Source organism: Colobus angolensis, unplaced genomic scaffold (genome assembly GCF_000951035.1).
Source record: "Colobus angolensis palliatus isolate OR3802 unplaced genomic scaffold, Cang.pa_1.0 Scaffold3, whole genome shotgun sequence".
NCBI classification, from domain to species: Eukaryota; Metazoa; Chordata; class Mammalia; order Primates; family Cercopithecidae; genus Colobus; species Colobus angolensis.
Genome location: NW_012116265.1, coordinates 26,895,488 through 26,910,366, shown reverse-complemented (window position 1 = coordinate 26,910,366; position 14,879 = coordinate 26,895,488). Strand labels below are relative to the sequence as shown.

Here is a 14,879-nt window from a genome sequence, read left to right as displayed (position 1 = left end):
CACAAACCCGTCGTGTGTCCCTTCTCAAAAGCTGCCCAACTGGGAGACAGTCCCACCCACCTCAAAGGCCCTTTAGCAGAGCTGGGGCCTGCAGCTTCTCCAGGTCTGGGTGGCCTCAGGGTGGAAGGCACTCTCCCTGCCATGGCTCCCCAAAGGGCTGGGCCTCTCACCTGTCTGCATCCCAGGGTGATGCCTACACACCCCAGGGCTTCATAAATACAGGTTCTCATGAACTGACCCACTCAGCAGCTGCCTCCCCAGGAGACCCATGCAGAGCAAGGGACTAGGACAAAAGGGCTTCATGGGGACTCCCTAGGTATTATTGCTGTGAATAAGCATAGGCCATTGTGACTCACTGGCACTGAAGAGGGGACAGGGCACATGGGATGCCTAGCAGATGTCAGAAGCAGTTCAACCATGCAGGGCAGCACATTGCAATCTGTAACTCAGAGATGCTGCCATGTCCAGTGGAGAGAGGCGCAGGACACCAGAGGTTCATGAATAGCCAGCAAACACTCCCCACCAGCCCCCTTTTTTTTTTTTTTTTTTTTTTTGAGACAGAATCTCGCTCTGTCACCCAGGCTGGAGTGCAGTGGCCGGATCTCAGCTCACTGCAAGCTCCACCTCTGGGGTTTACACCATTCTCCTGCCTCAGCCTCCCATGTAGCTGGGACTACAGGCGCCCGCCACCGCGTCTGGCTAGTTTTTTGTATTTTTTAGTAGAGATGGGATTTCACCATGTTAGCCAGGATGGTCTCGATCTCCTGACCTCGTGATCCGCCCGTCTTGGCCTCCCAAGTGCTGGGATTACAGGCTTGAGCCACCGTGCCCGGCCCCCACCAGCACCCTTAATGCTTGGTAGGGCTGGGTTTATTCCAAACTTTGAGTCCCTGGGCACTAAGGGATTGGGACCCTGATACTCAGAAAAGCAAGAGTTGAAGTCTGGGCTATTCCTGGTGAGATCTGAACCTGTAGATCCCGTGGTCAGGCCATGGGTTGTTGCCTTCCTTTGTTGGAGGTTTGATGCCTTATGAGGGGCAATTGGAGAAATGGGATGCCTAGATGGAGCAGAAACACAATGCTGGATGTTGCCAGGCACACAGGCATACCCCCAGGACCTCCTGCACTTGGGAACTTATAGGACCCAGAGAGTAAGTGGTGCCAGGGAATGCCCACAAGGCAACATCTGGAGCAGCACGACCTGGTGGGCCAACCAAGGACTTGCTCTGGCTGAGAATTATGGAGGCATCAACAAGTTGGCCACTGGACTCAGCTGTAGAATGCGAGTGTGAAGGTAGGTAGTGTGGTCTAGGGGCCCACATGGAAGGCCTGAAGGGGTGCTGGGAGACTAAGACAACATGGAGTTGGGGAGAGAACCAAGGAAACAATTGCTCAGAGAGAAGAGAGAAGCCAGACAATATTCTCCTCCTGAAATTTTCTCCATCTATAGATGGAAAACGATCTACTCCCACCAGAAGCCTGATTCTCTGTAACCCCCAAAGCCCTGGAGTTGGGGCCACAATAAAATCAAAAGGAGGGCTGGCCCCTGCAGAAAGTAGTTCATCCCTGGATTTGAGGAGCCTGCCCAATAAACAGGCTAGGAAATACCCTTCGTTCTGGTCTGGACAGGGCTAACTGCAGAAAATCCTGCCAAAGGCAGAGTCTGCAAGCTTTTCTTCAGACCTAGAACACAACTGTGGCCCACTCCACCACACCCTGCACCCTGGGTTGTGCTATCGGCACAGTATGGGCAGGGCAGCCAGCAGGGAAGAGGACATTCTCTCCACAGGTGATACCGTCACTTTGTAATGATTCATAAAAAGGGGAAGGCTAATTTCTACCTAAGAGTCTACTATGGTCAAGAAGAGACCATGTACCATGGGATGGGGGACTTTCTAATGGACCCTTCCCCTTGAGGAGTGAGAGTCAGAGCCAGTAGGCTGGAGTAAGTATTTCACCTGTCCACTGCCAGCAATGGACCTGTCACAGGGCAAAGTGGGGCAGGGGAACCAAGGTGCCAATGCCCATGAGTGTGGCAGGGTTAATACTGTTTAAGGAGTAAGCTCAAAGGGTCAGCCTTGCTGGGAGGAGTTTGGGGAGAGGGGCAGCCCTGAGGTTCTGCTACAGAGCTGGGGCTATGGCAGAACCAGAACTGATACCCTCCCACAAAGGAGGCTCCAAGAAGCCTTCTACAGCTGCAAGGTCCTCCTCTCTTTCTTCCTCTCATTCTCCATCGGTCTCCAATGCTGGATATCTGGCTTCTCCATCCCACAGAAAGCTAAACTGCTCAGTTTTGGCTTGAAAATAAACCAGGCAGGGAATAGAGGACCTAGAACTCTGCCTTTTCCCCACCAAACTGACTTGCCTCTAGGTCACCGTTGGGGATCCACAGCGCCTATCCCAGCCTGCCTGTGCATTGGAGGGCATCATTTGTTCTCAGCTAAGCCACTGAGAAGGGAGCACTGCCACAGCCCACTAGACCGGGGGTAGGGAGGTATAACTCAGGAACTCCTCAGGCATCAGGCCAGCGGGAACAGTGAAGGAAAGGGCTGCAAGGGGGTGGGGGTTGAGGGTGTCTCAGGGCTCCATCTCCGGCAGCTCCTGTGCTGGCTAGGGAGCTGGGGTGGGGCAGGTGCGGTGAATGATGTGGATAAAGAGCCGCTAGTGGTAAAGGCCTCGAAAACAAGACAGAAAAGGGGGAAACGCCACCGAACACACGGGGATTGAAACCTCCAAAAGCCCAAGGTTGGTGGGAATCCAGCACCACGGGGTCCCCAGAAGGCCAAGGGAGCAGCGCAGGGCCCTGGGGGAGGGGAGAGGAGCCAAGGGAGGGTCTCCCAGCCCTTGCAGACCAGCGTTGCTGCCACGCAGCCTCCTGGCTGCCCAGTCTCTCCTCGGCTGCAGCTCAGCAGGCCCCTGGGGAGGTATTGGTTGCAAGCAAGCACCTGAATATTGCCTAATGGAACCAGCCAAAGCTTAACTAAATCCAGATCAGAGGGAGGGAGGTCAGGCCTTGCCTCCCACCTGCGGCCCCATTCTCATCGTCCCTTAGCCAGGACAGGGCCTGCTGCTTCCAAAGTCAACTACATAGTCCATCGCTGCTCAGCCACAGGCCTTCTGGCACCAACCCCTGAGCTGGGCCAGGACCCATGGACCCTTCCCAATGTCCCTCTGCTGCCTCCACACCCCATCCCCCAACACCTGACCACGGCCCCCCAACACGGACCCCGGCGGAGGTTAGGGGGCTCTGTGTGCCCTACAGGGCTGAGACTCGGCCGGGGCAGGGCTTTTGCTGCATGGATGGGGCAACCTCACCAGCTTGGTCTCTTTGTCCTTGAGTTCCATGAGAGATCCCCAGGCCCCCCACCCGCTTCCTACTCAGTCAGTCTTGACGTGGCCGTTGGCCAGGGCCAGGGCGCCGCTGGGCTCCCCGGGCTCAGCGTCCTTGTCGAAGCGGAGGCGGAGGGTGTTGCGGATGATGAACTGCTCCATGATGAGGGCCCCGCAGAACCAGGGCACGGCGTACTCCAGGGTGATGAGGCCCATGAAGTCAAAGTCGAACTGGGAGTAGTCCCAGGGGCAGGCGTTGAACTGGCGCAGGATGAAGCCGGTGGTGAACTCCCACAGGTAGGTCCAAAGCGTGTAGATGAGGCAGCGCAGGAGCAGCGGGCAGCGGCCGCGCAGCCGCAGGTACATGCGCTCCACGATGAGGATGGAGGTGCCGTAGATGAAGAGGGCCCACACGCTCGTGACCCCTGGGAACTTCCAGTTCAAGTTCACCACGAACTCCCAGGCCGCCGTGAACATCACCTCGCAGAAGTAGCCGTGGATGGCGTACAGGTACCAGCGGGACAGCGCCGTCAGGGGCTCCGCAGAGGCCATGGCGCCGACTGGGGCTGGCTGCGGGGGGCACAAGAGAGACAAGTGAGGGCTGGGCGCGGTGGCTCACACCTGTAATCCCAGCACTTTGGGAGGCTGAGGCGGGCGGATCACTTGAGGTTAGGAGTTCAAGACCAGACTGGCCATCATGGTGAAACCCCGTCGCTACTAAAAATACAAAAATTAGCCGGGCGTGGTGGTCTGCTCCTGTAATCCCAGCTACTCGGGAAGCTGAGGTAGGAGAATCACTTGATCCCGCAAGTCAGAGGTTGCAGTGAGCCAAGATTGTTTCACTGCACTCCAGCCTGGGCGACAGAGAGAGACTCTGTCTCCAAAAAAACAAACAAAAAGCAACAACAACAACAACAACAACAACAAAAAGCAAAGCAAAGAACAGAATAACCCACCCACCCCACTGACTTCTCTGCAACTCTATCCAAATGCTACTTAGAGGGAGGTGTCTGTACTCCCTACAGCTTTTTTGGATTATCTGTGGTCAGTTGAAGAGTCAGCTGGCCTGGTCCACCAATCAACCCCATTTCTAGACTACTTGCTGATTTCTCAGCAGGCCTATCCACTGGGGACCCCATTTCTTGCTCCACTTCTCAAACAGTTCCATGTCACTCATATTTCTGGGATGTAAGTGACCCATCACATTTGTCCTTGTGTGTGTGCATGCCATTTTTTAACCATGTTTAAGTGTACAATTCAGTGGCCTTAAGTACATTCACATTGTTGTGCAACGATCACCAACAACCATCTCCAGAACTTTTTCATTGTCCCAAACAGAAACTTTGTATCCATTAAATACAAACTCCCATTCCCCATACCCTCAGCCCTGGCAACCACTATTCTATTTTCTGTCTCTATGAATTCAACTACTCTGGGTGCCTCATATAAGTGGAATCATACAAACACTGTCCTTTTGTGACTGGCTTAGCATAATCGGCTTAATTTTCACTCAGCCTAACGTCTTTAAGGTTCATCCATTTTGCAGCACATGTCAGAATTTCCTTCTTTTTTTTGAGACGGAGTCTCACTCTCTTGTCCAGGCTGGAGTGCAGTGGTGTGATCTCGGCTCACTGCAACGTCTGCCTCCCAGGTTCAAGCAATTCTCCTGCCTCAGACTCCTGAGTAGCTGGGACTACAGGCCCACGCCACCACACCCGGCTAATTTTTGTATTTTAGTAGAGATGGGATTTCACCATGTTGCCCAGGCTGGTTGCAAACTCCTGAGCTCAGGCAATCTGCCCGCCTTGGCCGCCCAACATGCTGGGATTACAGGCATGAGCCACTGTGCCCAGCCAGAATTTCCTTCCTTTTAAAGGCGAAATCACATTCCATTGTATATATCACCATATGTTGTTTATCCATTCATCCATTGATGGACACCTAGGTTGCTTCTACCTTTTGGCTACTGTGAATAAGGCTGCTATGAACATGGGTGTACAAAGGTCTGTTTGAGCCTCTGCTCTCAACTCTTTCAAGTACGTATGCAGAAGTGGAAATACTGGATCATATGGTAATTCTGTAGTTAACTTTCTGAGGAACCACTGTGCTGTTTTCCACCGTGGTCACACCATTTTACATTCCCTATCAGCTATGTACGAGGGTTCCAATTTCTCCACATCCGCCCCAAACACTTGTTATTTTCTGTTTTGTTTTTATAATGGCCATCCTAATGAGTGTGAGGTGGTTCTCTCATTGTGGTCACATTTGTCTTTGCTCCATTAAATGGGGTTTTGGTGTTTGGTTTCAGTGTTGAGGGAAAACCAATGGGTTGACACAGGAAAGTCCTCCCCTGTCCTTCTGGCTCCCTTCCCCTTCCTTCTTTTAAACCCCACCAGTCTTCAAGGCCCGGCTCCCATGCTGCTTCTCTCTACTTTCTCCTTGCCCTCCACCAGTGACTGTCTCCACCACTTATCTGGTCCCTTATCAGGTGCCACCCCAATGTCTTTTTGAGGAACGTGCTCTCATGATCCAACTAGCCTGTGAACTTCTTGAAGACAGTGACTGTTGCATAGGCCAGTGCTTTGTAGCCTTGACACAGGCCTCTCCTGGGCAGGCCCTCTCTAAATGACATGTCCTGTTCATGTGGAGGGTGGCGTGGGACTGCATCAAGAATGGGAAGGTGGGGCTTGACAACATAAATCCCAGTTCTGCCAGCTGCCAGTGGCTTCACATCTCTGTTGATCCTCTCTCCAAGGTGGGAGAAGAGACAGAGGTTAAAGAGATGACATCTGTAGTATGCACACGTGTCTGGGAATCCCAACCTCACATTTCAGCTGAGGCAGGCCTGGTCACATTAATACCTACCCATCCTTGTGCATTGCTCTGTGGTCTTCCAAGCACTTCATTCACATTTTGTCATGGATCTTACATAATTAAGATTCAGGCTGGATGCAGTGGCTCACGCCTGTAATTCCAGAACTTTGGGAGGCCGAGGAGGGTGAATCACCTGAGATCAGGAGTTTGAGACCAACCTGGCCAACATGGTGAAACGCTGTCTCTACTAAAAATACAAAAATTAGCCAGGGTGGTGGCAAGCGCCTGTAATCCCAGCTACTTGGGAGGCTGAGGCAAGAGAATTGCTTGAACCCGGGACGTGGAGGTTGCAGTGGAGCCAAGATCGTGCCACTGCACTCCAGCCTGGGCAACAGAGCAAGACTTTGTCTCCAAAATAAATAAATTAATTAAAAAATAAAATAAAAAAAGATTCAAGTGAAGGTCAGATAATTTTACTCCCATTTTTTTGCGGTAAGACAGTTAGAGCTCAGAGAGGGGACATCATTTGTCCTATATCTCAGGGCCAGTAAATGGAAGAGCTGAGACTAGAACCAGTATCTCTTGCTTTCTACTTCAAAACTCATCCCCTGCACACGACTACCCATCTTTTAGACATACGTACCGAATGTCACTCCCCTGCTCAAAAATGCTCGATAGCAGCCAGGCACAGTGGCTCATGCCTATAATCCCAGCACTTTGGGAGGCGGAGATGGGCAGATCACCTGAAGTCAGGAGTTCAAGACCAGCCTGACCAATATGATGAAACCCTGTCTCCACTAAAAATACAAAAAAAAAAAGGGTGAGTAGGTATTAATGTGACCAGGCCTGCTTCAGCTGAAATGTGGTGGCATGTGCCTGTAATCACAGCTACTTGGGAGGCTGAGACAGGAGAACTGCTTGAACCTGGGAGGTGGAGGTTGCAGTGAGTAGGGATCGCACCATTGCACTCCAGCCTGGACAACAAGAGTGAAACTCTGTCTCAAAAAACAAAACAAAACAAAACAAAAAAAGCGATGTTCGATAGCTTCCTATTTCCTAATGAAACACAACAACATCCTTGGCCTGTCATTCAAGATTCTTCATGACCTTACCCCAATTGACATCTTCAGCCTTTTCCTCACAATCCAGCTCTTCCTGTCTTTCATTTCCAGCCTTTGCAGGTCCTATTCATTCTATTAGGCCTGCCTTTCTCCTCTTACTTCCGTGAGTATAAACCAGGTTACAGGTTACCTTCAGAACAAAATCTCTTTCATCCCCTCAGGTCCCAAGTCCTCTCTTCCTCTTCTGAATTTCTACAGCACTTACTCTGTCTCACTCCCTTTGGTACAGGTTATTTTCTGTTATATTATGTTGAGAATTTCAGTCCCCGGCCAGACCTCTTTCCTGTGTGCTGCACCTGTAGCTCCTGCTCTTCTCTAGACAGCTCCCCGTAATATCCCATAGGGATCCCAAACCCCTTTCCTAAATCAAACCCATGGGCAGGTGTGGTGGCTCATGCCTGTAATCCTAGCACTTTGGGAGGCTGAGGCAGAAGGATTGCTCGAGCCCAGAACTCTTGAGTTCAAGACCAACCTAGGCAATGCAGTGAGACCCTGTCTCTAAAAAATCAATAAATAAAATCAAACCCATTATCTTTTCCCCAAAACCTGTTTCTCTCCTAAGACCCCCACCCCAACTAATGGCACCACCATGCACCCCGTTAGAACCAGAGGTCTCGAAGTCTCTCTGGCTTCCTTTGCCACATCCCCACCCTAACATGAGTTCCTGAGAGTGAGGGCCTTGCCTGCCTGGTTCAGCACAGCATACCCGGTCCCTGGCTCAAAGCCCAGCACACAGTAAGCATTCGAGAAAAGAATAAAGACATCTCTTAGTTAGCAATTGCCATATAACAAATCATCCCAAAAACCCTGGCCTAAAACAATTATTGTCTACTATTACAGCTCACATGTCTGTGGTTGGCAGATGGCTGGGGCAGTGTAGCTCTGCTTCCCCTGTCTCTCATCCTCCTCTGGGGCCCAGTGGACTTGCCTGGCCATATTCTTCTCATGACAAGGGCAGAGGCACAAAGGTGAGCAAGTCCAGCGGCACAAGTGTGGTTCAAGACCCTGGTTAAGCCACGCCTACCAACATCCCACTGGCCAAGGGAAAGCCACCAAGTCAGCTACCAACTCCCACCCTTTCTATCCTTAAATATCTTTGGGATCCATCCCCTCCTCTTCATTATTCTTCTCATTGCTGCCACTGCTCTGGTTCACGCCCTCATCATGTCTCACCTGGATGACTCCAATGGTCTCCCAGCTTTGCCTTCTTCCTTCTAATTCACTCATCACAGGACGAAAGAGTATGTAAAAAAAACACAACCTTTCTAAAATGCAAATCCGATGTTTCTCACCACTTAAAGCCCATGAGTGAATCTTCAACATCTACAGAGTAAATAAAGCTCGAACCCCTGGGGACTGCTGGCAAAGCCCTTCACAACTTGTCCCTGCCTCCAGTCCTGTCCTTCAGATCTCTACGTTGCTGTTTTTGCTACCTGGGCCCATCCCAGGGCCGGTGAACCCTCCTTAAAGACCCAGCTCCTCCTCTGTGAGGACTTTCCTAAGCACCCTGACTCCAGACTGTCTGCCCACTTCTGCACCCTCCCTTCTCTGTAGTGATAGAGAGCACTCTGCTTTGCTGGATTCATCTGAAGGCCAGCACCAGCAGCCTCCTGAGGAATGCTTGTTTAAGATAGTGGTAAGAGAAAAAAGCAGGATTCAAAACTGAATATTCAACCTAACTCTGATTCTGCAAAGGCATGCATATGTGCACATATACAAAAATATTAAACAACAATCATCTCTGGATGGCAATATCATATGTGATTTTTTTCTTTATATTTTTCTGCATACTTTTTTTTCCTAACAAGCATGTATCACTTTTATAAAACTAAAATTTCATCTTAAAAATGCTTAAGGAGCCTGGACGCGGTGGCTCACGCCTGTAAACCCAGCACTTTTGGAGGCCGAGGTGGGTAGTCAGGAGTTCAAGACCAGCCTGGCCAACATGGTGAAACCCTGTCTCTACAAAAAGTACAAAAATTAGCTGGGCATGGTGGCGCGTGCCTGTAATCCCAGCTACTCGGGAGGCTGAGGCAGAAGAATTGCTTGAACCGGGACCCGGGAGGTGGAGGTAGCAGTGAGCAGGATCATGCCACTGCACTCCAGCCTGGGCTACAGAGCAAGATTCTATCTCAAAAAAAAAAAAAAAAAGCTTGTGGAGGCTGGGTGTGGTGGCTCACGCCTATAATCCCAGCACTTTGGGAGGCCAAGGTGGGTAGATCACCTGAGGTCAGGAGTTTGACACCAGCTTGGCCAACATGGTGAAACCATGTCCCTACTAAAAATACAAAAATTAGCCAGGTGTGGTGGCATGTGCCTATAATCCCAGCTACTTGGGAGGCTGAGGCAGGAGAATCGCTTGAACCTGGGAGGCAGAGGTTGTGGTGAGCCGAGATAGCACCACTGCACTCTAGCCTGGGTGACAGGGTGAGACTCCATCTCAAAAATAAATAAATAAATATCCTTGTGGAATGAATACATATTCATTGTATTCATACATCATATATAGAAGGTGTTCAATGAATTTGCTAAGCAAATGAACTCAAAGAAACCTGAAGTCACATAAAATTAATGCAGGCTCTTCCCTCATGGGTCATCCAACAACAAACCATGTCTCACAGGTCTGAATATGGCCAGCTGGTCAAGCTCAGGGGCCCCAGATGATCCTAACTGCCTGGGTTGGAATCCTGGCTGATGCTTTCCACCTGTGGGACCTAATGGACGCTACTCAACCACCCTGTGCCTCAGGGTCCTTGTAGGTAAAGTGAGGATAATAGAAGTAATAGCCACAGAAGGCTGTTGTGAGGATGAATGAACTAGTACATATACTCTACTTAAAATATAGCTAAGGCTCCAGAAAGGGCAGCTGTCATTTCTGGCACAGAGCCAGGCTTCTGGACAGCCCCCTCCTGCTTTTACGCCACCTCCTACCCGATGCAGGGTCACTGTGCCCCTGCTCTCGGCAGCCTCCAGGCAGCCCTTCCTGTCAAGCAGGTTAGGTCTTCATTGCAACCCTGAGCACCAAGCTAGCGAGCCAAGAAATCCGGTGGCAATAATAACCCCACATATGGCCCTCAGGAAAACAAAACTCCCACAGACATCCCAGGAGAGTGAAGGTGAGCCTCCAGCTGCCTTGTGGCTACCGAGGGATGAATGGAAGAGGAAGGGTGTCAGAGCCAGCCTGAGGGGCAGGCTTGAAAAGACGGTAGAATGAAAGGGGCACAGCCTTTCACCCCCTCATTTTATCCTATACCTCCCACCCCCAGGCAGGAGAGAACAGATCCGGGCTCCAGGCGAACACACTGAGGACGACTGAGGGCCTGAGACAGATGGCACAGCACAGGGATGTGGAGACCTCTGGACCTCCTACCCCGACTTAGGCCCCAGGACCTGCACGGATGCCCCTGACACTCCCAGCCCCCAGGACCCAGGCTGAGGGAAGGGGAACCTCACAGGGACTCTCCTGCAGCAGCCTGACATGACTGCATGGATCTCATCACTTGCGCCAGATCCTGGGCCTTGAGGCTGACTTTACACCTTGCTCTTCTTGCCTCTGATCTCTCTGGGATGGTCCAGAATAGTTTCCCAACTGTAACAGATGGGAGGGTCCAGTGTCTTCCCCAGGCCCAGCAGATAACTTGGGAGAGTTAGACCCCAAAACCCTGGGAGCAGAAGCAAGATGAAAGGGATAGCTGTCAAAGGGACAGAGAAACCTAGGGTGAGAGACAGCAAGTTGCTGAACAGAAGAGAGAATGGAGTTCATGCCTGTAGTCCCAGCACTTTTGGAGGCTGAGGGTGGGAGAATAGCTTGAGGCCAGGAGTTTGAGACCAGCCTGGATAACATAGCGAGACCACCATCTCTACAAAAAGAAAAAAAGTAGCCTGGTTTGATGTGGTGTGCCTGTAGTCCCAGATGCTAAGGCAGGAGGATCCACTGAGTTCAAGAGTTCGAGGCTACAGTGGACTATGATTGTGCCACTGCACTCCAGCATGGACAATGAGCAAGACCCTGTCTCAGAAAGAAAGAAAGAAAGAAAGAAAGAAAGAAAGAAAGAAAGAAAGAAAGAAAGAAAGAAAGAAAGAAAGAAAGAAAGAAAGAAAGAAAGAAAGAAAGAAAGAAAGAAAGAAAGAAAGAAAGAAAGAAAGAAAGAAAGAGAGAGAAAGAAAGAAGAAAGAAAGAAAGAAAGAAAGAAAGAGAGAAAGAAAGAAAGAAAGAAAGAAAGAAAGAAAAATGAAGAAGCAAGATGGGGGAGGAGAAACAGGGTGTGCCCCAAGCCCAGATTCTGTTTCTGGGCAGCAGGAAGCCATGGGTAGTAGATGGAGGGGAAGCACACCACGGTAATGTCAGACAGTGTCCGAGGGTGAAGCTAGGAGAACATAGCTGGTCCATGCAAGACCAACAGGGGAAATGAAAGACCTGGGTCAGGGCAGAAGATGGGGTTGAAGACAAAGGAATAGGAGACAGTGTCATTGGCTAAGGTGGCAGCTCCCAGTGTGGTGAGGGAGATAATATTAGAGGCTGGGCATTGACTTGGATGCGTTTTCAGAACCCCACCCTCCAAACCCATTTCTAATCAGCACAGGAGCTGTGCTTAACTTTAAACTAGGACAGGCTCACCCACCCCATACAGGGCCTAGACAGGCCTCTATTCCCTGCCCTGGCCTCCAGCCACCTGACTCACTGTACCCCTGGGCCCCTTCCACTAGCTCCTTGCTCAGCCCTGGGACCAGAGCCCTGGTAAAGCCTGCAGCAGGAAGAACTGGCAGCTCAGGGGACCTTGGCTTCTTTCTCCTGGTGACAAACACAACTGTCCTGAGACCTGTGACATGAAGATAGGACAGCCCAGGAACAGAAATTCAGAGTCAATTGAAGTGGAGGAGAGTGTGAGCAAGGTAGAATGCAGGAGGACAGTGTTTGGAGAGCAAAGGACGGCTTCACAAGCAGGGTTTGACTGAACAACACTCAAATCCAAGAGTCCTCATACCTGATGAAAGGGCCTGGGCAAACAGAGTCCCAGCGAAGGGCCAGGACTCAAGGTGACTTGTGAGGGCTGGGAACTACCCCTCCAAGGGAACAGGTGATGGGGAAAAAGAAGGGGAGCTGGCTTTCAGAGCCCTGCTCACTAAGAGCATCTCACCAGCTGCTCTCCGAGCCTGCTGTTCCACAGGGTGGCAGGGGACATGGCCAGCAGTTGAGAGGGGTAAAGAGGCTGCCATAAAAGTATAAGACAGGCTGAAGGCAAAACCAGATGGAATAACTGCCCTTGGTTTTGTCAGAAACTCCCATCTTGTTTCAGGGGGCTAAGGTGCCACAACACAATGACTCTGGGAATTTTGTCCAGAGAAGCATCTGGCCAGAAAATCGGGATTCCCCTTCCGTGCAACCGGGCTGAGAAGGCCTTCCGCTTTCACCCCACTCACTTCCCAAGCTTCACTCCCTAGCCCCAGGGACGCCCATCACTACAGTTCCATGTTCTGGGGAGACCCACAGCCCTTCTAGGAGGCCCCTGAGGGCAAGGCAGTGGGGGACAGCTTCGGGAATCCCTGGGTGGCTCTGTACTGAAGGTGAGTGGCTTCAATGAGGAAAGGGCAGAAACTTCCCTGAACTTCCCCTGTGGTCATCAGGTTAGCAGGGAGGAAAACAAGTCTTGCTCAGGGCCAGAAGGGAAGCAAGCGGAGGGAAACTCCTGTAGCCACTGGCTGGTGCACATGCCGCAGACTTCCACCCTCTTGCTGTGGGCACCCACCCAGGAAAGCCCCTGGGATCAGTGATACTGCAGGCCTTGACAAAGTCCTCCCTCCACCTCCCAAGTCACAGTGATAATAATAACCAGGTACTCTTCTAAGTATTTCCCTGTATTAACTGAAAAACATCCTCAAGCCCATTTTACAGATGGGGAAAGTGAGGCAGAAAGAGACTACATTTTTTTTTTTAGATGGAGTCTCACTCTGTTACTCAGGCTGGAGTGCAGTGGCACGAACTTGGCTCACTGCAACCTCTGTCACCCAGGTTCAAGCGATTCTCATGCCTCGGCCTCCCAAGTAGCTGGGATTACAGGTGCCCGCCACCACGCCCAGCTAATTTTTGTATTTTTAGTAGAGATGGGGTTTCACCACGTTGACCAGGCTGGTCTCCAACTCCTGACCTCAAGTGATCTGCCTGCCTCGGCCTCCCAAACTGCTGGGATTATAGGCATGAGCCACCATGCCTGGCTGAGCCTACATTCTAATAACTATAAAAGGCAAGTCTGGGATTCAAACCCCACAAATCTGGCTCCAGAGTCTTTGCTCCTAATCAGCACACTGCACTGCCCCCGAGGCTGACTACAGGCTCCTCTGAGGGCACTACCATTCTCTGAGTTCCTGCTTCTGGAAGGCTGCGATGGTATGTGGAGAGACAACAGGAAGTAAGGAGAAGGCTGTGAACTTCCAGGTGGATCATTAACAAACATTCCAACTGAGCATCAGAGCTCCTAAAGGCTCCCAGCCTGTTCCTCAGGATCTACACAGAGGCCCTCTAGGGTCAAACTGACAGTCACAGGACCGTGACAGCAACCAACGCTCAGGCCTCAAGGCATGCGCCACTCAAAGGCCCCTCACCAGGACACACAACCCAGAGGCCCCCTGACTGCCAGCCCACCCCAGTGCTCCTGGGAGTCTCAGATGGCCCAGCCCTGCCATGGAGAACTACCCCTCCAAGTGAACAGGTGATGGGGAAGGGGAACGGGAGCTGGCTTTCAGAGCCCTGCTCACTAAGAGCATCTCACCAGCCGAGAACAGGGCCAGCTGCCCAGAGGAGCAACAGTCAGCATGTCAGGAGCAACAGTCCAAACACAGAGGATTTTAGGGGGGCTCAGATCCCAAGCAAACCCCAGCAGGAGGCAGGGCAGGGTGAGTGGGCTTGGGGGATGGAGTCAGTTCTGGCACAGAGGTCCCTGGGGCTCAGGAAGCAAAGGGCGCCCTGCACAGGGGAGGGGCGGCAGGCTGACATCCCAGACCTGTATGTGGCTGCCTTGCTGCTACCATTCAAATCTCAGCTCAGCTGTCACATCTTAGGGACTTTTGATTCCCCAGTCCAAAATAGCCTCTCTGTCACTCACATCATTCCACTTTATTTTCTGCATAGCACTTTCACTTTCTGATATGTTGCTTCTTATTTATGGTCTGTCTCTCCTCAACTAGAATGAAAGCTTCATGAGGGCAGGGGCACTGTCGTGTTCACTGCTGTGTAATCAGTGCCTAGAGTGGTGCCTGGCAATAATACCTAATAATACTTGTGGAATGAACGGATGGATGAATGGGCCCGAACAGGCCCAGGCCCTTAAACACTGATGGGGCAAGTATAAATGCTAGCTGCCTCAGTCTCTCTTCCCTCCTTTCTTGAGAAATATAGCCTTATAAAATGTTTAATTCTAGTATTTAATTTTTTTCTAAACATTACAGAATGACATAGAAAGCAAAAGTTCCCTGTAATCACACATCTTAGAGAAAGTCGCTATTAATGGTATGTTGTGTAGTCATCCAGATTCAATTTTATTTCTTAAAAAGCCAATCCATGCATCATAGAAAAAGCATTCATTCATAGGCCAGGCATGGTGGCTCACACCTGTAATC

The 14,879-nt window shown here is 51.0% G+C and overlaps 1 protein-coding gene across 5 annotated transcripts in view; it reads right to left on the bottom strand.

Moving 5' to 3' along the window:
* Positions 1–845: 845 nt before the first annotated feature.
* The window catches only part of TMEM229B (transmembrane protein 229B), a 64,232-nt gene continuing 50,198 nt past the window's right edge, over positions 846–14,879 (bottom strand). For 4 of the 5 annotated variants that reach the window (XM_011949734.1, XM_011949732.1, XM_011949731.1 and 1 more), the window contains exon 3: positions 846–3,900. In XM_011949734.1, coding sequence (XP_011805124.1) covers positions 3,379–3,882 — 504 coding nt within the window. In that variant the 5' untranslated portion in view covers positions 3,883–3,900 and the 3' untranslated portion in view covers positions 846–3,378. The remainder of the gene's footprint in view (positions 3,901–14,879) is intronic. The other variant, XM_011949729.1, reaches the window with a different exon arrangement.